This window comes from Microtus pennsylvanicus, chromosome X, assembly GCF_037038515.1.
Source record: "Microtus pennsylvanicus isolate mMicPen1 chromosome X, mMicPen1.hap1, whole genome shotgun sequence".
NCBI classification, from domain to species: domain Eukaryota; kingdom Metazoa; phylum Chordata; class Mammalia; order Rodentia; family Cricetidae; genus Microtus; species Microtus pennsylvanicus.
The window spans coordinates 128,796,316-128,821,504 of record NC_134601.1 but is presented as its reverse complement, the minus strand read 5'-3'; the positions used below and the strand labels follow the sequence as shown (position 1 = coordinate 128,821,504).

Sequence of the window (25,189 nt, the reverse complement as noted above, 5' to 3'; positions counted from 1 at the left end):
GAGCAAGTGTTTTCTAGATCTGACTTCAGGGCCCTCTGCACGTGTACTAGCCTTTCTGGGCTAGTATTCTGGTCGAGGTATTCAGGTTGATTCTGCTGAAGGTGCCCTGGCTCTATATGGATGGTCTGATCACAAAATCAAATAACTAAATTTGACCACCTCAGAGGGAAAAGAAGAAAACAGAAAGGGAAAAGACAGAACAGGGGGAGTGCATAAGTGAAAGGAGGCTACTCTGTTTTTTATCTTTAGCAGAGGCCAAGGAAACCTTAGGGCCAAGGCAGAAGGCGGGGTGGGCGGGGCTGAGCCAGAGACAGGGGTAAACTCTGCCTTCTGGGCCACAGCACTCACCGTCTTTGGTTCGTCCTCAGTGCAGGGCAACAGGTAAGAGCTGCTTCCAGCCCTCTTTCTGGGCTCCCACCCACACCACTGCATGTTGACTTTGGCTGACTAGACCTGACTTTGGAATTTAACAGAAACTGTCGCTTCTGTTTTGGGCTTTCCTCTCTGCCCTCTCTTTCCTCTATTAGTTTTCGGTATCACTCACTCACCGGGCATTCATACTCTCTCTTCTCCCTCAATGGACTTTTGTCTGTACCCCTCCCCTCCCCCTCCCTGTCTCCTTCCTCAACTCTGTATCTTAGTCTCCTGTTTCTCTTGTCTCTTCTCTGTTTCTCTAGAAGGCATCTTAACATTTCTTCCAAATTTCTCTCCCTCCATTTGACTCTTTTCTGTCCGCTTGGCCTAGAGCAGAGTGCAAGAGCCTTGGGTGGGGGGGTCAGATCTAGGGAAGGAGAACTGGAGGGTTTGGTGGAGGGGGTTAAGAATGCTAATGCAAGATGGAAGGGATCAAGAGGCTGAATAATTAGCAGAAATAAAGGGAAGAGGTTGGAAAAGGAATGCTGTCATTGTGCAGAAAGGCAAGAGACTTGTGTTGTCTCATCTTAATACACCCTGAGACCCCAGGCAGGCCATTTATCCTGTGGCAAGAGCACCTGTCCACAGTTTCCACAAATCTCTTAGTTTTGGCTTGGGTATCTAAATTCTTCTGTTTCTGTTCTCTTCTGATTTCCAGCGGTAGGAAATGGAGAGGAGGTAAGGCCTGATGCTTCCAGCTCCTGGAAGAAGTAACAGGCTCTCTCTCCTCCAGACTTAAATGATTCTTAAAAGCAGGCCACAAGTAATGGGAGCCAGGGGAAAGAAACTCTGCAAGGGTGGCTTCTGACTTCTCCAAGGGGATGGAGTCATGGCTGGCCTCTCCGGCCTATGGGAATGCAAATGGACGTAAAATTGTAGAAGTGTAGAGATGCAGGACAAACCTTTAAGGAAGGATGCCACCTGGCCTGAAAATTCACCACGATCTCTTTGATTTTGTTTTAGACAATCTCTTCTATGCAGTAGGATGTGAAAATCATTTAATGGTGGAATTAATAAATGTTCAATAGTACCTCAAATCCTACTTTAGAACATTTGAAGAAAGCCATTTGCCATAAAAGATAAATGCATAGTAAAGGGGCTTGTATTACTGTAGCAGAGTGGCTTGGTGTCTAGAGTCAAGCCCATCAAGCTCCCAGCTAAGAAAATATGTGATGTTTGGATCATGGATCTACATTGTCTAAGCTAGGGGTCTCTTGAGCCAGACTGGCTGAGTTGAAACCCTGCTCTTTTTCACTTACCAGGTCTTTGACCGGGGTGAGTCATTCGATCTTTGGGGGCCTCAGGTTCACAACATTGTCCTGAGAAATGAATAAATCACTGTATTTGGAGCATTTACAACAGTAAGAGCTTGGTTAATGTTTGAATATCGGAACCAGAGGGGAAATTATGAAATTTCCTATCTAACACAATGTCTGTAGAGAAACGAAGGTTCAGAAGGTATGTGAGGGGTGGGGAAGGCCAGGGGGAACCCAAGTTCACACACAGTAAATTGTAATAAGAGAAAAAAAATTTCATCTCCAGCTTTTCATACTTGGCTTGACATAGTCAGGGTGCAACTCCTTGGCTCCAAAGTTTAGGTTTGTTACTGAGAAAAGATCTGCTACTGACTCTTGACTGACTTGGAAATATACATCTCAGGCTGCCATGGGCTTCAGGATTCTGCTGTCCCAGCTTCCTGCGTGTCAAAATGCCCAGCCAAGAGTCTATGTTCTTAATACCCTCAACTGCTTGAAAGGCTGCCTGCATTCAACTTCAGCCATTCCCTTCTCCCATTAAGTAGTGTCGGAAGTAGACAAAGAGCCCAAAATAACCACACTACAAAGTTATGGGTCATAATGATTCCCAGGAAGATCAGGAAAGACAAGAGAAGGTGTAACTCAAGCTCAATAGTAACTCAAGAACTCAATCCATGTCAAGAAGTACTCTGTATTTTCCCCAGGACCCTCACTAGAATAGCTCCATAGAGATGATGAGTATATTTGACCTTTTCAGTTTCTGTACATGGGAAACAGGTCTTCATCCCCCATCATTTCAGAGCAGGCTTTGCCTCTGGTCTCAAGGGCCTTCCGTCTTACTATATACTTCAATATTGTTGCTGTTGTTGTCAGTGTTGATGTCAGAGAAGTTCATAGGAACTTGCAAGGACCTGGGCTATCCATCTTGACTCACTACAGATTGGCAGAGGCAGCCTTGGCCAGATGCTCAGACGTGATTCCAGGAAGGGGTTCTTCTTCTCTCCCACACCCTGGGCTCATCTTAGGGAGTGGTCAGACTCCTGAGGCGATAAACTCTGGGGGCTTTATCTTTGGTCTGCAGGCTCAGCCTTGAGTGCTTTAACATTCATGGGCAGGCAGTCAGAAGGGAGACTAGATATGAGGTAGGCACTGGATCCAATCAATGGACTGATGTAGACATAATTACCTCACATTTGACGACTCATCAAAGCCAAAACCAGAAAGGAGAAGTGCCTTGCCCTAAAACACTGAACAAAGAAGCTAGGAAACCAGAATTTAAATAAGAAAATCAAACTTTTTGTGCTGAAGGGTTCACATGGTTTTTGTTGCTTTTGTTTTTTTCATTTAATCCTTCCCATCAGCTGTCTGCTTCTTGCTGTTAGAGGGCCCATATGCACAGGCCCACAAACTAACTCAGGCTGCTGGGACAGCCTGGGACAGGGAAGGAGGATGTTCTAAGATGGAATAACATGACTGGGTTGCTTTGTAAAGTAAGAGGTGTGTGATTGCTCTGGGACATTAGGGAGATGAAAGAAGTTACCAACAGGATAGGCCCAGGAATTCCTCCTACTCCTTTGTCCCTCCCATAATAAGGCTTTATACACTGAGGGTGCTCGTACACTGTGCTCAGTAGCTTTCTTGGCAGAGCTGGGGGCTAAGTCGTCCCACTTTCTCTCACATCTCCCCTTTTGTATTATTATTTATCTTGTCCACCCTTTGATTCTGGCTCTACAATTGGCCCATTTCTTCCAATCTGTTTCTCACTCTTGTTCTCTCTGTCTTTCTTTCTCTCAATCTTACTTCTTTATATGTTTCCTCCTCCCCTATACCCACCTCTTTCCTTTTTAAATACAGATTTACTATTTTAAATTATGTTTATGTGTGTGGTTCTGTGGAGAGGTGTGTATATGTGAGTACCAGGCCTATGGAAGCCAGAGACATCAGATCTCCTGGAGCTGGAGTGACAGGCAACTGTGAGCCATACTACATGAGTACTGGAGATCTAACTTGGAAGAACAGTACTTACTCTGAACCAGTGAGCCATCTCTTCTGCCCCTATCACTCTCTCTTGATATTTTGATTTTTTTTAAATCTACTTATCTTTTTCAAGCAGTTTCTCTTCCACCACCCCCAGTAGGGTCATGGTCCCCTAAGTCTTTATTGTCTAACCCTCCCCTTTCATCTTGGTGTCCCACTCTGCACTTGATGGATTCTTTGCTGTACTGCTTAATTTTCAGTCTTTATATATTACTCTAGGCTACACAATTTCCCTTATGTATCTCTGTTTGTCCCTACTGGTATATTCCCTGTTTCTCTTTCTCTTGTCTTTTTACCTCTCCCTATCTTCTGTATTTTTCATGATCCTTTGCCTTGTCTTTCAGTATCAGTCTTCCTTTCCACGGCTGTTTTATCTCTACCTAACTTGTTCCCTTCTTTCCAGCTTTGAAGTCTTTCTCAGTTTCTGATCTTCCTCCTCCACCATCACACTTTTGTTTTCTTTCTTCTTTTATCTTTATCTTTCTGACGTTGTCTTGATTCGTCCCCTTCTTACCTTCTCTCTATATTTAAGATCATAGTTATTAACTTACTCCAAATTTCAGTCAATACTCACCGACAGTTACATGTCATTTGTTCTGTCTTTTCTATTGATTCCCCCTATCTTTCTCTACCTTGGCTTCTGTCCTCTTTTCTGATCCACACAGATTATGTCTTTCAGCCTTCTTAGGTCTTATTTTCATCGCCTCCTTTATCTATGTCTAACCAAAAGTCAGGAGAAAATTCAAACATATCAAAATATCAACCTGGTGGTACACAGCCTATACGGCACATGCCTGCCCTTTCCTGTTTCCTGGATCTCCTGAAGTTGACAGCTGGCTTCAATCTCTTTCTCTGTCACTGGTAGAACATTCTCAAGACAAAGCAGGACACTCCCCAGGAGCTCTGGTGAATAGTATCTGTTTGCAGTAAAGGCCAAATTTTCATTTGGTGGAGGATAATAGTCTTTGTTTGTAAGATAGGGTTTCTCTGTGTAGCCTTGGTTGTACTAGAACTCACTTTGTAGCAGGCTGGCCTCAATCTCACAGAGATCCACCTGCCTTTGCCTCCCAAGTGCTGGGATTAAAGGTGTGCACCATGATGCCCTGATGAGGATAAAAGCCTTAGAAAGACAGTGACCTCAAGTGTTGGTCAAAGGTTGACTGTCAGATGTCATTCACAAAGGCACATCGGTGATCCTCACAATCACTAAGCAGCTGGTGTCAGAGTAAGTCAGAGTCCGGGTTTTCTGATCTCTATTTAGAAATCTCTCCCTTGTCCCTTTATCTACTGGTGTCTCTCATTTCTCCCTCATATTTAACATTACAATTGTTTTCTGAGAAGGATAATAGAGGACCTCTGAGGAAGGCAACAAACTTTGAACGGGAAACTAAAGGCAAAGAATTAAACACAGGCATGACTTATCTGGTTTTTGGCCTCATGATGAAAATCTCCTCTCTTCCACAATTTCTACAGGACTCTGGGCTCAAGATGGTGGCAGCAGCTGTGTTGCTACAATCCTGTCCAGTGCTCTCTCGGGGCCCCCGAGGCTTCCTAGGTAAAGTGGCTAAGACTTATCAGTTCCTATTTGGTACTGGACGCTGCCCCATCCTGGCCACCCATGGACCAACTTGTTCTCAAATCCACCGTAAAGCAACCAAAGCTGGAGGAGGTAAGAAGAGGTTATTGGCAGAAGGGAATGTCTGGGTCATAAAGACAAGGTTCTAGGTCTGATTATCATGACTTAATAGCTTAGAGAGTTCAAGACAGAATGAATTGACCCAAAACAATAGACTCTGGCTGTGTCTTCTGCCAGTGTCTTTCTAGAGCAGGGGTTCTCAATTTTCCTCATGCTATGGTAACCCCCCCAATTATAAAATTATTTTTATTGCTTCTTTGTAACTATAATTTTGTTGCTGTTATAAATTGTTTTTATTAATAAATTTATTTGTTATTTATTTTACATCTGGGCCATGGTTTCCCATCCTTCCTCTCCTCCCAGTCACTCCCACCACACAACTCTCTGTCCTCATGCCCCAAGCCACTCTTCCTCTGTTTCTGTTCAGGAAAGGGTAGGCCTTCCATGGCTATCAACAAAAACATGGCATATCACGTTGCAGTAAGACTAAGAACCTCCCTATGTATTAAGGCTGAGCAAGGCGACCCAGTATGGGGAGAAGTGTCCCCCAAACCAGTAAAAGAGTCAGAGACAGATCCTGCTCCCACTGTTATGAGTTCCACAAGAGGACCAATGAATTCTAATATAAATTTCCAATATGCAGGATACCTGTTATGCCATTCCTGTAAAAAGATCGTTCATTACCCAAAGGGGTTCTGATCTACAGGCTGAGAACCGCTGCTATTGAGTCTTATTTTCATGTTCTTTGCACACAAACTATACTTCACCCATGCTAAAAGGTTAAAATTGCTCAAATTGATTTTTTGTCCTATGATTCCTTGCCTTTGCTTGTGACATATGACCTTCCCCTATACTATTATCTCCTCTCCTCCTTCTCATTCAACACTGAATTTGGGCATTTTTGCTCCTGCAAAGCCTGCCTAGACCCCTAGCCTAGCCAATACCACCTCTTAGTCCCATCCCTTAGATCTTCTAGATTTCATTTGTCCTGTCCTTTCTCCCATCCCACCATTTCCAAAGTATTGTCAGAGTATGCTACTTCTCCCTGCTTAGAAACTCTGCCAGCAATAAGACCAGATTCATTCAACTTCTCATCTGTATCATAGCCTGAGCTAGAGCTCTGGAATACAGTAAGTCTCAGTAATCATTGCTGAGTAGAGTGTATGGCTAAGGAATGAACCTCCAATTACTCTCTTACCTTTGTGTAGACTCTCCGTCTTGGGCCAAGAGCCATTGTCCTTTCATGATGTCAGAACTCCAAGATGGGAAGAGCAAGATTGTGCAGAAGGCAGCCCCAGAAGTCCAAGAAGATGTCAAGACTTTCAAGACAGGTTGGAGTCGACCTTCACCCTATCCAACCTCTATTCCTAATGATTGATCCCACTTTATCATACTCTGGGCTAAGCAAATCCAAGGGAAGACTGTATACATTCCATGATGGACAGTCTGAGTCTTTTGCAGGGAGTCATATGAGGCAGTTGATTAGGCCATGCACTGAAGTGTATTTCCTCAACACATACACAGTTACAAACTCCCGTAACTTTTAGCTGTCAGTCTAAAATGGGCCCTCCTCTCTCCCAGGCAGCTAAGTGGATTTCAAAGAACTGGGATCCCAAGTTTAGCAAGACCATATTATGAGAGTCTGGGTTTGTATGAAGGAAAAGGGGTAGAGAATAGATACACCCTTTAGTTTTCACATGACATAGTGTGAATTAATTAGCCTTTCTTCCCTGAAAAGTATTTTGAATTATCAATTTTATTAAAACGAATTCAAATAAAGTTTTGTTTTCAACAAATTATTCTTTATAAGGATAGAGAGTTCAAGAACAACCTAGACAGAGCACTCAAGACAATTCACACCTGGCCATCCTACTGGCATCTTTCACAGGTCACTTTGAGTTATCACTAAGAACAAAAAAGTTAGAGACTAAAATTTAATGATGTTCAAAACTGAAGACTAAAACACACCCATCTCTCAAGTACAGGGCCTAGGGTGCATTTCCTGGTTACCTTATGCAAGGGCAACTCTCAGTGGGAAGTGAATCCCCTTAAGGAAGGCTTCCAGACATTCTAGGAGATGAGCGGAAGCTTACTTTGCAGAAGCATTCCCCGGGAGGCGTCTCTACTTTCTAAACTTTATAGCTATGCATTACACTGAACCTAAAGAGGACAACAGATACTATCTCTTTTCCTCTCTTCATGCCAATGAATTCCCTATTCCCTTGTAGACCTGCTGAGCTCCTTGGATTCAAGCATCCCAAGCCAACCATTCCCTAGTTTCCAGGACCCAGAGCAGATTGAAGGGGCGATTACACACCTGATTCACAACAATATGACTGGTGAGTTTGTCAAGATGGAAAGATCGGGCATGGGAAGAGTGAAGTAGCTACTGAAAGGGTGCATGACACAGGATAAAAAAGAAAATGGGAATATTTTCTTAAACCAAAAATTTTTAAAATTATGCATTAGTGCTGGTCTTGCTGGATCTGTGGATTTTGTAACTAAGTCACGTCATTCAAACACTTACCTCAATAGTTTATAAGGAAAAATAAATTACACTTATAGCAATGTAGTATTCCTAGCTTGTTATGAGGTCTCATTAAAAACTAAACTTACCTCCATTATTTTTCCATATTTCCCTCAAAGTTTCTCACCCTTTCTGCCTCTTATATCCATTTTTCATAGTGGGATTGATTCATTTTTCTAGTATACGAATAAGGAATTATTTTTAAGAGATACAGAGAAATAAAGAGTAAATTATCATCTACCATTAACTTTTTGTTGTGTTTTCTCCCAGACACACCTTCCTATGGCTACACATACATAAGATAGAGAGACAGAGACAGAGAGAATTTCCCATCCACTCTCTTAATCATACTCATGGTTTTTCAGAACTATGACCCGATTACCTCCAGAGTTTACTGCGCTGCTTTGTTCACTTAAGAATACGACCTCATATCAATTATTACTTACTTCATGGCCATCAACACAGAGCTGCATAAGGATCATTAATGGCTGAATTGTGTTCCATAGTGTAGACACGACATTATTCATTTAAACAAGAACCTGTAATTAAGGTTGTTGCTAATGCTTTTGTATTCCTCCACTTAAGGCTGCATGCTAGTTTTATAGCCATATGAATATACCCAAAGAAAATTCATGGTTTTAACTTTTTCATTACTTGAACCAATGTGTCACTTACTTGATGGGCATTTAATTGCTACATGACCTTGGTCAAGTTAGCTGATCTTTTTATGCCTTAGTTCCTTCAAACAAAAATACAGATACTAATAGAACTTTCCATATAGTGTTGATGTGAGAAATCAATGAGTTAGCATCTTTATGGTTCCTGGAAGTAGGTTCTACATGTATTAGGCATCCATTAATGCTGGCTATGATAATATAATAAAACACTAGCTATTTTTAATTACAACCACTATTATTAGTAGACCTCTGAGGACAGTATTATTACCACATACCAAATATTAGTGTTGTCATTAGATTCTCACAACTAAGCAAGGAAAGAATTCTAAGCTCCATTCTACATATGAGTACATTAAAACAAAAAAGATGATTTTTTTAAAAAGATTTTTTAAAATTGAGTTGTTTTGGCTGGCATACCAAGTAATGAGTTTCACGTGGCATTATCATACACATGTTATTATATTTTATTCTCATGTGTTCCTCCTTCACCTGATTCCCCTTCTTTACCAGTCAGCCCTTTCTTTTTGCTTTCCTGTTACATGTCCTCTGTTGCCTTCTCTACTTCCTACTTCCCTTAAGATCTCTTCTACCACCTATGGTTCCCTTTCTAATTTTTGACCTACAAATACACATGTACAAACGTATACACTAAATACACAATTTTAAATTCAGGTCCCACGTATATATGAAAGCACATATGGAGCATTTGTCATTCTGTCTGGCTTTTATTAACATAATGATTTTCAGCTATATCCATTTTCCAACATGACTTCATTTTTTACAGTTGCACAAAATTACACTGTTTTATATTTATCACATCTTCATTATCCAGTCATTTGTTGACGGCTGGCTGTTTGCTAGCAACTGTGCATAGTGTAGTTATAAACATGGGTGTACAAGTATCTTTGTAGTATGCTGACTTAAGAGTCATTTGGGTATATGCTTAGAAGTGATATGTCATACAGTATTCCTATTTTTAATTGATTCTTTTGAAGTATTATTTTTATCGTTTTAAAATCATGCATGCATGCATTTACTTCTGCATGCACATGTGTGATAATGCCCTTGGAAGCCAGATATACCGGATCCCCTGGAGCTGAAGTTAAAGGAAGTTGTAAGCACTTGATGTGGTTGCTGAACACTTGATGCAGCATGAGCTAGAGTCATCACTCTAATCCCTGTTATTTTTCCGAGGAACTTTCATACTGATTTCCATAGTTGCTGAACCAGCTTAGGTTCTGACCCTTGGTGTATAAGAGCTCCTCTTTGCTTGCCTACTTATCAAAATTTGTTATCATTTGTTTTCCTGACAATAGCCATTATGACTGAAGCGAGATGGAATTGAAACTCCGCTTAAATCTGCATTTCCCTGGTGGCTAAGGATGTGAAGTATTTAGTGTCCATTTGAATTTTTTCATCCAGTTCATTTTTCATTCAGTTCAGCAGCCCATTTACCAATTGGAAGATTTGTGGGAGTTTTCTGGTGTTTAATTTTTGCAGTAAAGAGGATTCTTTGCTGGTTCAGAGTCACATAGCTATCAGGTGAGAAGAGACATGAGTAGAAACCGGACCTAGCAATATTCCTTTCTCTGAGACTGAAGCAGTAACTCCTGTAAGGCATCTTCCACACTAACTCTGGAAAGAAAGGTGAGGCCATGCTGAGTGGAAAGCCTGACTAAATCTGTGAGTTAGCAAAGGAATGGCTGAGTGAAATAGAGAGTTAGTGTGAGCCAGGGCTGGGGAGGTAGCTCAGTGGGTAAAATGCTTGCTGTGCAAGCACAACAACAACCTGAGTTTGAGCACCCAGAGCCCACGGGCAAGCAAATGCAGATAATCTCAGCATGCCCCTATTGAGAGGTGGAAGGGAGAGATAGGAAAATCCTCAGAAATGGAAGGGCCAGCTAGTCTGCTGCATGCCACAGTGAACAAGAGACCCTCTCTCAAACAAAGGGGGAAGAGAGACTGATGCCTGTGGCTGTTCTCTGAATTCCACAATGCACCCTGACATGAACACACCTGGATGTGTGCACATACACAGGCATTTATATCATATTAAACAACAGAAGAAAAAAGTTAAAGAACCAGTAAGACATCTGCTGAACAAATAAATGAATACATGGGAAGAGAATTAGAAAGCCCAAAATCAACATGAGTAAAATAAAGACTAGTCAGGAAGAGAGTTGAGTTGAATTATTCCTCTCTCTATTTCTACTCCTGCAGGAAGCCAGGTCTTTGGTTATGACCAATTTTTCAGAGACAAGATCATGGAGAAGAAACAGGACCACACCTACCGTGTGTTTAAGACTGTGAATCGCTGGGCTGATGCCTACCCCTTTGCCCAACACTTCTCTGAGGCATCTATGGCCTCACAGGATGTTTCTGTCTGGTGTAGTAACGACTATTTGGGCATCAGCAGGCACCCTCGTGTCTTGCAGGCCATACAGTGAGTAGCAGAGTATGCACTATGAGCTGTGGGGTGGGCACATCTAAAGATCTGGAGCCACGCGAGCAGTGGACACCTTGGTTCTAGCAGCATCTCTTTTGTATAAGGTCTTCCCAGTACATCTATCTATGCCTCAGATACAAACTCAGTCAGTCAACACATCACTCTCTAAACTACTGTATGTCTGGTGTGCAGGATGATAATGGAAACCAAAAAAGGCTCCCTGAGTCTATGATCTAGAATGGGGTGTGTCTGTGTGTGGGAGAGAGAGAGAGAGAGAGAGAGAGAGAGAGAGAGAGAGAGAGAGAGAGAGAGAGAGGAGAGAAAAAGAGGGAGGGAGGGAAATGGGGGGGGGCTTCCTTTAGCTTTTCCAAACCACTCAAGCTGTATCTAGTTCTACCTCCATCTCTACCTTTCCCGTTCTTTCCCCCACTTCAGCAGTTCTCAACCTGCGGGTCGTGACTCGTTTTTGGCCTGAATAACCCTTCCACAGGGTTTGCCTATGACCATCCTACATACCAGATATTCACATTGTAATTTATAACAGTAGCAAAATTACAGTTATGATGTAGCAGCAAAAATAATTTTATGGTTGGGGATCACCACAACATGAGGAACTGTATTAAAGGAAACTGCATCAGGAAGGTTGAGACCCACTCAGGACTACTTAAGTTAACACTGACCACATTAAAGAAGGGTTTCGTATTCGCTCAGTGCCTAACAAGGTTTGTTTTTGTTTTTCTTTGTCTTCTGTTTCCTTGGGGTCAGGGAGACCCTGAAGAATCATGGAGCTGGAGCTGGTGGTACTCGCAATATCTCAGGTACCAGCAAGTTCCACGTAGAACTTGAACAGGAGCTGGCTGAGCTGCACCGGAAGGACTCAGCCCTGCTCTTCTCCTCCTGTTTTGTGGCCAATGATTCTACTCTCTTTACACTGGCCAAGCTTCTGCCAGGTGAGTGCAAGGCCTGAGATTTGTTCGAGGCTGGTGTCCTGCACTAGAGCATCCGGTCTCACTTGCTGCCCCCTCTATTTTGGGCTCACTTGCTTCTTCTGCTCTTCCCTTTCACCTGCCATGCATACTTAGGAGTGGATGATTACATCCCTCTGCTTTCACTCCTACCACACCTAGATTGACGGCCAGCATCAGGGAATAGCTAGTGCCTGACCTCACAGAACAGTAACACCATAAATTTACCATCTCTAATACACATAGTCGTTTGTCTCCACAGAGCTTTAAAAACGTTTCTGCAAAACCTGTACCTCCACCCTTGACTCTTAATATATAACTCAGGTCTTACAAAAATAATGCAGAAACCACCAAATAGCTTTCCTTACTTATTGACATGCAACCATAAACCTATCTGTTCACCAACATTTCTTCATTGTTTCCCTTCATTGTGAAATATATTTCTTCCCTTTTGCCTAGAGGCAGTCCTTCAACTATGTGGTAGAAGCCATCTTCTCCCTTTCCACTCTCTAGTCCACGCTTTCCCCTCACATGCCTTCTATCAGTCTGAATCTCAGATGGACACGATGTTCTACATCCATGCCAATCCAGGGCTTATATGAGTCCTTAGAGAGGCGCCACTAAAATGTCACATTCCTTAACCTCTCCTCAGAGCTTTTCAAGTGTCTGTGACAACTGTGCCGGATCCCCGTCTCTTCTCTCCTTTCAGCAGACATCTTTACCTCCTGCTACACTGAAAGTAGAAAACACCAGATAGCATTATCCTCAACTCCTAGCCACAAGCACCTGCCAACTTACATGCACCTCCACTTTTCCTCTCATTCTTTGCCTCCTACAGTAGTAAAGGACATGCCCCTTTTTCTTGTTGACTAGTCTTTTCCACTGGTGCGCTGGTCATTGCCCACTATTTATCCAGTAACTTCTCCTTCCACCCCACTGCTGACCATGTATGTGCACATGCACATGCGTGTGTCCCCTTTCCCACGCCACCTCCATCCATCTGTCCCTCGATCCCTCCACATCTTCAGCCTCTTACTCTCTTTCAATATGTTTAAGTCTCTTGCCTCAAGCTCCGCATCACTCTCTATCTACCAGTCGGTCTCTCTCCTGCCCATAAGAGGCACAATGCATAAGTGTTTGGACTTGCTGTATGCTACTTCACTACACACTTCAAAAGTCACCACTACTTTGTGAACACTTCTTCTAAGGTCATCCCAAACCCCTAAATAAAGTCACCATCTTGGGGGGGGATCAATTCTTTACTCCTCCTCAACCAGTACAATTCGACACCTTTTCATTTCTCTACTACCACCGTTCTCGTCTAACCAACATTGTTTTCTTGGTTTGTTCTTTCCTATAGTCTATTTTTCCTACATTCAGAACAATGTTTCCTTATGTAAATCTATCTTTCTCCTTTCCCTGTTTAAAATTCTTTAATGGATCCCGCTTGCCCCTAGGATCAAATGTAAACTCCACATCATAGCTTCTAACTAAACCAAATCCTAAGATGTCATCTCTTGACATGCCTCTCATACTCTCCCACTTGATAAATTTCAACTTATAAATTAGTCATTTGTTTATGCATTCACTCACTAAAAATGTTTCCATAGCTTTATATGTACCTTGTACTGGGAACAAGGGATATAAGGATGAAAAGGTTTGGACTTTGCTCTCAAGAAACTTCCAGCTAAACAGGTCAAGCCCTGGAAGAAACCATGATTTATTTTTCTCAAATAGAAGTTGTCCCTTATTTTATTAAAGACCAGAGTTCTTTGATGTCTGTGAAAACTGAGGGTTCTATGGAACAGACAGATCCCTTTCCCACATTTCACCCATCCCTAGCCTCCCAGTATAGCCCAGTAAGAATCTCTGCATTCATGTCATAGAGAAAACCCTTTTGTGTTGCTTAGCGTGTGCCCTGTACAGTAACGTGGTCACTGTCTGCTCTTTTTGCTGTGAACTGTTCATGATCATACAATTCCCACAGTGAAACCTGATACGCATCTGTCCCTGTAATTATGAACAGATGGAGCTACCTGGAAAAGGGGGAAGTGTCATCTAGATCAGGGAGAGTCTAGTAGCAAGGTCTGAGACTACAAGCATTCTCTGCTAATCCTTTTCCAAGCTTTGATTTTCCAAGTGTCAGGAAGAATGAACTAAACTCTGTCATTGTGAAACTCAAAGTTACTGGGAAACTGAACTTTCTTTCCCCTCAAGACAGTCAGAGGCCACAGCTAGGCGTCCATGTCTTTCTTCTCCTGCCAGGCCATACCTGGAGTGTAAAAGTGGAGGAATGAGACAGAAGCTTAACAATTACACATTTGGGGGCTGGAGAGATGGCTCAGTGGTTAAGAGCACTGACTGCTCTTTCAGAGGACCCGGGTTCAATTCCCAGCACCCACATGGCAGCTCACAACTGTCTGAAAATGCAGTTCCACGAGATCTGACACCTTCACACCAACGAACATAATAAAGTTAAATAAATCATTTAAAAAAAACAATTACACATTTGCTTCCTCAGGGTGTGAGATCTACTCAGATGCAGGCAATCATGCTTCCATGATCCAAGGTATTCGCAACAGTGGTGTAGCCAAGTTTGTCTTCAGGCACAATGACCCAGACCACCTGAAGAAACTTCTTGAGAAGTCCGATCCCAAGACACCCAAAATTGTGGCCTTTGAGACTGTCCATTCCATGGATGGTATGTATGTATGTGTATGGGTGCATGTTTACTAGTACTAATATCTCACAAAGACATGATGATAATAACAACTAACATATGGTGTTTAGTATGCTATTCAGTTATTCATAGTTTACATGTATTAATTCACTAAATCCTCATGATGATTTTATGAAATGGGTTCTATTATTATCATTACTATTAGATGAGGAAACTGAGACATGAACAAGAGGAGTCACAGGTCATACAGGTAGGAAATGCAAAAGGAGAGGCAGCTATTAAATTCTTTTTTATTAATTAAATGTATTTATTTATTTTACATCCCAACTGCAGCTTCCTCCCTTCCACTCCTCCTATTCCCTCCTCTTTACCCTCTCTGCACCCTTCAATCCACTCCTCTGTTTCTGTTTAGAAAGCAGCAGGCCTCCCATGGAAAGAAACAAAGCATGGTATATCAAGTGGCTGTAGAACTAAACACCCCCAACACCTTGTATTAAGGCTGGGCAAGGCAACCCAGTATGAAAAGCAGGTTCCCAAAAGCCAGCCAAAGCATTAGGGACAGCCCGTGCTCCCCCTGTTAGGAGTCCCACAAGAGGACCAAACTATACTGCTTTCACATATATGCAGAGTCCCTAGCTCAGTCCCATGCAGGCTTCCTGGTTGTGGGTTCAGTCTCTGTGAGTTCCTATGAGCCAGATTAGTTGATTCTGTGGGTTTTCTTGTGGGAGGAAGGATAGTACAAGCTATTACATTCTAATATACAAAGAAACAAAGTCCTCACAGAACATCAAAGTTTGTCTTAGTGCTTCACCAATTTGATGGTAAAATGATTATTTTCTTACTAGGCTACATAACTCTTATTTCCCTGCATGACACTCTTCCCATTAGGAATGATATGCAAGTCAGTCATGGCGGTGTCTGTCCTCTACAGTGGCAAATTTTACAAACTCTTGCCGAGGATTCCATGGTCCACTAGGAAACACTGGAGTCAAAATAGGTTTTCAAGTAGGACAGATTTGGATTAAAATTCAATCTTTGACACATATTATCTGCATGAACTTGGGGAATTTTGAAACTCTCTGAGCCCCAATATTCTCCGGGGTAAAATGTCTGGTTGTAGAATTATAGGCAATGGCAGTCATTCCATTTACTACACTTTAACAGAAATAAATGACTTTATTCTCTTCTTTCCTTCCTTCCTTCCTTTTTTTTTGAGACAGGGTTTTTCTGTAGCTTTGGAGCCTGTCCTGGAACTAGCTCTTGTAGTCCAGACTGGCCTTGATCTCACAGAGATCCGCCTGCCTCTGCCTCCTGAGTGCTGAGATTAAAGGCGTGCGCCACCACCGCCCAGCTTCTCACCTCTTCTCTTACTGTAATTGAAATGAGGCCCAGAGCTGTCTATTGCTGGTTCTGTGCACCAGAAATTATGTGTTTTAGGTATCTGTTTCCGGATTTATTTAAGGTAGAGGTCCTCATTTCATGTCAAGGTGCCACTTTTCCAAATGAAATGAGAGAATCCTCACTATTTCCTGATTTCTATAACCACAGCACTATAAACATCACTCACAAACAGTCCATGTTTGAATACTAGCATAACTATTAGCTTGAGCAAGTTTTAAAAATATGTATTTATTACTATTGTGTATGATGTTTATGTGGGTGCCCATGTGGAGGTCAGAGGGCAGCTTTGTGAAGCTGGTTCACTCTTCATCTTGGTTCTGCAAATCTATCAGGTCACCAGGCTGTGCAGCAGGCACTGTCATTTCACCAGCTCCTAATGCAAGGTTTTTCTTTATTGAGCTATACATTTTTCTCTGCTCCCCTCCCCTTTTACCCTCTCCTATGGCCCTCAATTTACTCAGGAGATCTTGTCTTTTTCTACTTCCCATGTAGATTAGATCCATGTATGTCCTCATTGTTGTCTAGGTTCTCTGGGATTGTGTATTATAGGCTGGATTTCTTTGCTTTATGTCTAAAAGTCACTTATGAGTGAGTACATATAATATTTGTCTTTCTGGGTCTGGGTTACCTCACTCAATATGATGTTTTCTAGATCCATCCATTTGCCTGCAAATTAAGATGTCATTTTTTTTTTTTTTGCTGTGTAGTACTCCATTGTGTAAATGTGCCACATTTTCCTTACCCATTCTTCAGTCAAGGGGCATTTTGGTTGTTTTCAGTTTCTGGCTATGACAAACAATGTTGCTAAGAACATAGTTGAGCACATGTCCTTGTGGTATGATTGAGCATCCTTTGGGTATATATACCCCAAAGTGGTGTTACTGGGTCTTGAGGTAGGTTATTTCCTAATTTTCTGAGAAACCACCTTACTGATATCCAAAGGGACTGTACCAGTTTGCACTCCCACCAGCAATGCAGAAGTGTTCCCTTTACCCCAATCCTTTCCAGCATAAGTTGTCATCAGTGTTTTTGATCTTGGCCATTCTTTCAAGTGTAAGATGGACTCTCAGAGTTGTTTTGATTTGCATTTCTCTGATGGCCTGCAATCACACTACTTACACTTGCAAATGAACTGCTCCTCATTTTTTGATGGAACCTGACTATCCTGTCAATTCTAGATGTGGGTTTCTGCTTCTGAAATGATACAAGAATCATCGAAGTGCCTTGTCTCAAGTTCCATCTCCTATTGTTGGTTGTCCCTTATGCTTTGCTACCTCCCCCCCCCCATTATACTTTTTAATCCTGGCCCAGGGCCCCTGCTTCCATCTGAAAAAGTTTCTTCTGTATTCCAACTTCCTTTACATCAGCAATTTCAAGGGAGCAGAAGTATGGTCTTAGAATATTAAGAATGGCCACAAAGTCTATTTAGATGACATCTAAATAGCATGGAAACAGTAAATAGGAAGGGGAAAATGGAAGAGACTTGAGATAGCTTCTGATTTGGTACATTGTGACAGAACTGGAAGGAGAGAGGTTCCTCAGAGAAAAACTACATTCACAGAGACACAAGAAACTCAATGAAGCAGAAATCTAAAGACACTTGGAATGAAATATGAGGGTCCAGAGAAAACCTGAAGTAGAAAGGAACACACTGAGGAAAAGATGAGGAAGTAAGGAGATGAGAAAGTGAGGAGCAGAGGTAGGAGAGAAGAAAGGCAGAGACAGAAAAACAGAAACCAACATGGACAGAAAAAAAGAAGATAGTGACAGAAACCCACAAAGACAGAAACAAAGAGGGCCAGGGGAGAAAATGCTGAAGGGTTATCAACTGTAGCTGTCCAAGGGGGTGAGTGGCTCTGCGGTGAGGACTGCAGTCAATTAGAGCAGACATGGACTATTGTCAAGTTAAACACAGGAATAATACAGGCCACTGCCACTCTATACAGCAATGGATAAGCCCAGAAGGGGTGAGGGCAGCAGAGAGGTTAAAAATGATAGAAACAACATTGTCAAAATGAAGTAAAAATGATGACAGAATGGATAAATACATGAGGTGGGGCGGAACACAAACACGAAGGACTGGGGTATGGCTAGGGTTCAAGTGGTTGATACTTGGCATACTCCCAAATGAGGGCAGACACCATCCTCCCCGGCTATAACACGTTTTTTCTAAGTCAAAGTAAACTTAAATGAGAAGAAAATTCCATCTAGGAAATGGAGCTAGGGAAGGGTTATGATTTCCTACTCTTTTTCCCTGGGCTTTTCTCAGGTGCAATCTGTCCTCTGGAGGAATTGTGTGATGTGGCCCACCAGTATGGGGCCCTGACCTTCGTGGATGAAGTCCATGCTGTAGGACTGTATGGAACCCGGGGTGCAGGGATTGGGGAGCGTGATGGAATCATGCACAAGCTTGACATCATCTCTGGAACTCTTGGTGAGTGTCTTAGGGTTACTATTGCTGCGATGAAATAGCAAGACCAAAAGCAACTTAGGAAAGAAAAGGGCTTATTTGGCTTACAAATTCCGAATTACAGCCCATTGAGAGAAGTCAAGGCAGGAAGAGGCGAGTCAAGGCAGGAACTCAAACCAGGTGAAAACCTGGAGGCAAGAGCTCATGCAGGGGCCATGGAGGGGTGCTGCTTATTGGTTTGCTCCTCGTGGCTTGCTCAGCCTATTTTCTTATAGAACCCAGGCCCACCAGCCCTGGGATGGTTTCACCCACAATGGACAGGGCTGTCCATCAATCACTAATTAAGAAAATGCCCTACAGACTTGCCTACAAGCCCAGTCTTATGGAGGCATTTTCCCAGTTGAGGGTCCCTCTTCTCAGATGACTCTTGCTTATGTCATGTTGACATAAAACTAGTCAGCAGTGAGCAAACACTTCGGGGCTCCCTTACATGCGACCAGAGAAGTGCCCCCTCCAGACCCATTTCTCCTTCCTGTGTACAGCCACAGGAGTGGCTGGGAAAGAATTTATAACCTCAAGCTTTGCCCTACCAAGTCATCTCTTCCCCATCCCACTGTACAGTCACTGAGAAAGTCTAGAAAAGATTTTCTAAAAGGCTCCTGAGCTGGACCAGACAGCTGGATCCAACTAGAATAAGAAGAAAAGTCTTTCCTTCCCAACACCAGCCCCAAGTCTCATCTTAGTTATTTTTCAGGCTCTAACCAACTAAAGGTCCCCACCCTGTTCCTTCCTATCTAGTCACTGCATATGGCAGTATGTGGCAGTCCTATCTCAGAACCACAGAACTATCAACTCTGCCATGCACAGGAGAGATGGGCAGAGTACTGGGAAGGGAGTCTGGAGGCCCAGCTTCTGGTCTACCTGCCTGTGTTACCTGGGGCATTAGTCTGCCCCTCTGTGGACTGCTCATCAGGTCTGTGCATAACTTCTGTTGCTCATTTGCAGGCAAGGCCTTTGGCTGCGTTGGTGGCTATATCGCCAGCACTCGGGACTTGGTGGACATGGTGCGCTCCTATGCTGCAGGCTTCATCTTCACCACTTCCCTGCCTCCCATGGTGCTCGCTGGGGCTCTAGAATCTGTGCGTCTACTCAAGGGAGAGGAGGGGCAAGCCCTGAGGCGGGCACACCAGCGCAACGTCAAGCATATGCGCCAGCTACTAATGGACAGGGGGTTTTCTGTCATCCCCTGTCCCAGTCACATCATCCCCATCAGGGTGAGAATTCCATCATTCCCCCTGCCTTCCCCACCTCCTGTTCCTGAAGCCTTCCTATTTCCAGTAAACCACTTTGCCCCTTCAATCAACACTTTGCTTTCTTATGGCCTCCCCACCCCCCACCCCGCCACATACACCAGAGACTTATTATACCTTTGGTCTCTGTTTTGAAAAGTTAGCTATTATAGATTAACCTGTCTTTTTTCATCAATCATTGCCTTGCTATTACTAAATTGCTCTGATCCTCAAAATCATAAGCTTATACTTTAGTGTTTTTCAAGTTGTTTATTAAAAACTATTAGTGGGTCATGGAATCAGTTTAGTGGGTTATACTTAGACTGAAGATAGGGAAACATAGACTAGAAAATGTTGAAGCATACAACACACAGTAAAGGCTACCAATTTGTTCCGGTTTGAGGTAAAAAACCAAAACCCCAAAACCAGCCATAGAACTAGCTGGTACTTTGGATTGCCAGCTGTGTTTAAATGTTTCTTACTTCTAAAATCAACCGCTGTTCCTTTCTTAAATGACATCTATTTATGTAAGTCAGTTAAATCAGGGTCTAAGAAGGACACTTCTTATGACAATTTTGGGGATGAGAAGGAGAGAGGAGCAACCTCTCAGTATCCATAAAGGACCTCCCACTGCCCGTATCAAAATCCAGAAATGCTCTCCTCAGTTTGTACAAAACGGTGTTACATTTCCATAGAATCTATTCAGCCTTCCACAATACATTTAATTGCTAGATCACCAGTAAAACCAAATTCAAACAAAAACTACTTAGCCATTAAACTGTATTATTTGGGAAACATCAACAAGGAGAGACTTAAAGACATTCTTTTTTCAAAGCTGAGGCTGGGTGAATACTTGAACCAAGAACACAGATATACAGAGGGCCAACTGGAGTCACTCCCTTTAACTGCAATTTTTTTTTTGGTTTTTTGAGACAGGGTTTCTCTGTGGCTTTGGAGCCTGTCCTGGAACTAGCTCTTGTAGACCAGGCCGGTCTCAAACTCACAGAGATCCGCCTGCCTCTGCCTCCAGAGTGCTAGGATTAAAGGCGTGCACCACCATCGCCCGGCTTTAACTGCAATTTTTAAATTAACCTAGTAACAGCAGCTCAGAGGTACCCTGGCTTTCTGACCACTCCAATTTCACCAATGTGTTTGTTGTACAAATAGTATCAACACAAGACACCAGCTCCATCCCTCCTTCAAATTGCATTGCTGGCTCTGGGCTCCCCTTGAGAGAGATTCCGGAGGCATCCCTGCCTCAGCCCTTTAAGAAAAACAACTTGACCCCAAATTCAGTGGTTGTTCCTTGATCTGGGTTCCTCCTCCTCCTTCATAGAGCTAGTGTGCTGTGGTGGCTCAGGGTGAGAGGTACTGAAAGGCCTTTATTTTGAGCCTAGGTGGGCGATGCAGCACTCAACAGCAAGATCTGTGATCTCCTGCTCTCCAAGCACAGCATCTATGTGCAGGCCATCAACTACCCAACTGTACCCCGGGGCGAGGAGCTGCTGCGCTTGGCACCCTCCCCCCACCACAGCCCACAGATGATGGAAAACTTTGTGGGTAAGTTCTCAGCATGGGTGTCTATACTTTCCTATCCCTTAAGTCTCAGGATTCAAAGAAGCTTGAGAGGCTAGATTGCACTTGATTTGGAAAACGTTTCTAGAAGCATTCATTGTGTACCAGGTTCTGCACCAAGGTCACAAATGAAAGGGAAACAGCACATAGACTCACTGGGTTCTAGTCTGGTTGGGGAGAAGAAACACAAACAATAGTGGATACAAACAACGCTATCAGGTGAGATCAAACATTAAGAAAGACAGTACCTGGGGAAGTTGTGGGAGCACAGAGGAGGGTACTAAACTACCTTCAGGATTCAAGATAGCCTTCCTAGGGGGAAGGGACTTCCAAGCTGAACCTTACTAGGTGAGTGGGTTTGGACCAAGAGAAGAGGGTTGATAAGAGGTATTCCCAGAGGAGGAAAGAACACAAAGAAAGGCAAGGAGGAAGTGGCGGAGGCACTACATGTGAAGAGCAGTAACAGCTGAGCTTGCCGGCACAAACCCCAGCACTTTGGAGTTAGAAGCAGAGTGATCAGGGGTTCAAGGCCACAACTAGTTTAAGGCCAGTGGACGGACTAGGGAGGCCAAGTCTCAAAAGCAACCACTAAGAACAGGAACTGCGGGAAGGGAGGAGAGCAGGATAGTGGTGGGTCAATCTAGAGCTACAAAGACAACATAAACAAGGTCTAGGTTTAGAGACTGGTAGCGCTGAGCTGAGTAGTTTGAGTTTTACCCTGAAAGATGACAATTTGGTGTATTCACCCAATGTTTATTGTATTTCTTTTGGGTGTATTTTTGAGACTGTAATTTAATTACAACGTTTCTCCCTTCTATTTTCTCCCTGCACACCCTCCCAAGTTCTACTCCTTACTTCCCTTCAAAAATACTTATATATTCCTAAATGTAACCTGTTGGTTCCATATAATATTACTTATATGTATGTTGGTAGGGTCTATTTTTTTAAATATTTATTTATTTAGTATACAATATTCTGTCTGTGTGCATGTCTGCAGGCCAGAAGAGGGTACCAGACCTCTTTACAGATGGTTGTGAGCTACGAATTGAACTCAGGACCTTTGGAAGAGCAGGCAATGCTCTTAACCACTGAGCCATCTCTCCAGCCCCTAGGGTCTATTTTTTGACCTAAGAACTGGCACATAGCAGTTGCTCATTCTAAGTCTCCTTGATGAAATATCCATAGACAATCAATGGCAGAGGAGATAGACACAGCTATTCTAATATGATGAGCTGAGTGGTTATGGAGTACAAGAAAACTAGAAAGGATTTATAGGTGAGCAAGCCTTTGTGGTCCACCTTGAACTACATGTGAACATAACGCCAAGACTCTAGAATAAAAGAATTAAGTAGATATGAAAGCAGAGGGCATGTATTGACAAGTCATTCTGTCCAGAGCATAGTCAGCTTGTTTTAAAGAAGATGATTAGGTGCTGATAATCCATTCGTTCATTTAAAAACATCAAATAAAGCTGCTTAATATCTATTACTAACCATGTGCCAAGCGCTGTTTTAAATGTATTAACCCACTTAATACATAAGATAGAGATGCTTTTATAATTTTCATTGTGTATTAAGTACAAATTGAAGTATAAAAAGTTACGGGTCCATGGTCACATAGGCACTAGGTCATAGCTACCGGGCTTCTATGGCTAAGACTCTTCTCTAGCTCTGGGATTAGTCCTGGAGCTCTCAGTGCTTAGGGCTCCAAGTGCTCCCTTTTGCAAGAGAGATGTAGCTACTCAATTCCATAGTCAACTCATCCTGAATCCTGCACATCTTCTCTTTAACTTCTTTCAAACCCAGTTTGCCTCCTCTGGTGTTGTTTCTTGAAAATATATCAACATATCCCCCCCCCCCTTTCCTTGTTTCTCTTTGGGATTTTTCTAAAACCCAACAATACCACTCCATTGCCAGGTGTTCTATTTTCTAAGCCCCTGGATCAGTGACTCTAAGGTAAGGTGCCCAAGATGATCCATAAGCTAAGAAAATATCTTAACATGCAAGATGGCCACAACAAATATACATAATATACAAATAAGTAAAGATTGGGGGTACCTGCTAAACCATTTATACCAATAAGGATGTTTAGCCCCAAATTTGTAGAAACCCCTGGATTACAGAACAAAGCTGAAGCTCCTTAGTATGGCATTCAATGGTTTCTACATGGTACTGTTTGTGATTATCTGGGTAAATAACTAACAGACATCCCAGAGAACAGGCTAAGGCCAATACCCAAAGACAGAAATAGCCCTTTTCTATTTGGGGAACAAGATGGGTGTGGACGGATGGTATAAAGTGGCAGAAAAAGTGAGAAGAAGGGGCTTGTGAAGGACAGAGATATTAACAGTTCAGTTGGGCCCATGTTGTTAGATGTTAGATGGCTACTAGGAAGCCAAGTAGAGATGCAGAAATGTTACTGGATATACAAGTCTGGGAACCGATGCAGAGTTCTAGGAAAGCTGGAACCATCAGCACAGATGGTGTTTAAGAACAGAAGACCAGACCGTACCACAAGGGATGGGCAAAAAAGGGGGGGCGCTAAAATGGACGCCAGGGCTACAACTTAAGTACTTCCTACAGTTGGGTCACATTCCCTCCTCGGGGTCCCTATGCAGCTCAGGAACGCAGCCCCCACCTTACCTCACAAAACCGATACCACAGTAGGATTACTTTTAGTGTCCCCTTTGTCAGGTTAGGATGTTCTAACTAGGCTTACATGAAGGGAGTGGTAAAGGTTAGTACAGCATGGTTTTAAATCCTGTCATAGGCATATTTCTCAGCATCAACAGACAAATGATAGTATTAATGGGTCACACTGAAGCAAACAAATAAGTCCACTTCTGGACCTAAGTTCCCTCAAAGATTGAGGGAGTCAAGATCTTGGTGCATTCAGAGCAACAAGGGTTTTAGTAGACCAAGTCTAACTAATTCTTTCCCTCTTCTATCTCCTTTTAGAGAAGTTGCTGCTAGTCTGGACTGAGGTGGGGCTGCCCCTCCAGGATGTGTCTGCGGCTGCATGCAATTTCTGTCATCGTCCCGTACACTTTGAGCTTATGAGTGAGTGGGAGAGATCCTACTTTGGGAACATGGGGCCCCAATATGTTACCACCTATGCCTAAGAAGCCAGCTGCCTTGAATGCCCATGCCACCTGCACTCCATTTGGGGCTGGGCTTCTTCCTGCTCTCTGCTTTGTTGTGTGTTTCTAGCTGATTTGATTCTGAAAATAAAGAGCAACCTGAAGCATCCATAGCCCTTTGGTCAACAAAGAACAGGCAACGGTACTATACTGACTCACTCAGACAAGCCCCAGTCCCACAAGGAAAGCAAAGATTACTTGTTGATTGGACCAGGAAAAGCCACAATTAGGAAGAGGAAAGAAATGCCTCTAAACTGTACTGGAATCTGTACAAAGAGCCAAACCCCTTAGCAGACTCGAAATGGCTTTCTCAATGGTTTCAACAAAAATACAGGGCTCCCCTCTTCACTAGTTCACCTGAAAAGCTAAGCCCCAGGTAGCCTCTGATGTCAGAAGCAGAGTGGGTCTCAACTAAAGACGGGTTCTTCTTTGGGAATAATGGCTTTCCCAAACCAAGAAATCTTTCAGAACAAGGAACATACGTCTTTCATGATCCACTATCCTCTTTTCTTCCAATACTATGTTATAGAATTTACAAGCCTTTCTCAAGGTGAAGGAAGATGTTTAGCCATAGCACACAATGTCTTTACACAAGGTTCCCAGCAGGGAACTAATAATCCTACTGGTTGAGGTGGTCACCTTCCCTGAGACTTATGGTATCTCAGGCCCTGTAACTCTGAGGGCTGAAACACCCCTTTTTTCTCTCTAATGACAATTTGTCACAGCTGAAGAACACA

General features: G+C 42.9%; 1 protein-coding gene across 1 annotated transcript; it reads left to right on the top strand.

The window, feature by feature from the left end:
- Positions 1–294: 294 nt before the first annotated feature.
- On the top strand, positions 295–24,559 carry Alas2 (5'-aminolevulinate synthase 2). The gene is made up of 11 exons (XM_075958094.1): positions 295–381; positions 5,181–5,376; positions 6,552–6,674; positions 7,572–7,682; positions 10,768–10,990; positions 11,759–11,943; positions 14,480–14,659; positions 18,309–18,473; positions 19,455–19,723; positions 21,136–21,298; positions 24,271–24,559. Exons 2-11 carry the CDS (start codon positions 5,196–5,198, stop codon positions 24,432–24,434), a joined length of 1,764 nt encoding a protein of 587 aa, XP_075814209.1. The 5' UTR covers positions 295–381; positions 5,181–5,195; the 3' UTR covers positions 24,435–24,559.
- The last annotated feature ends 630 nt before the right edge of the window (positions 24,560–25,189 follow it).

Excerpts from the sequence above, each read along its gene's own strand:
- Alas2 (XM_075958094.1), top strand. The coding sequence starts at position 5,196 with ATGGTGGCAGCAGCTGTGTTGCTACAATCCTGTCCAGTGCTCTCTCGG. Across the intron at positions 5,377-6,551 it reads AGCAACCAAAGCTGGAGGAG|ACTCTCCGTCTTGGGCCAAG; the intron begins GTAAGAAGAGGT and ends ACCTTTGTGTAG. Across the intron at positions 7,683-10,767 it reads GATTCACAACAATATGACTG|GAAGCCAGGTCTTTGGTTAT; the intron begins GTGAGTTTGTCA and ends CTACTCCTGCAG.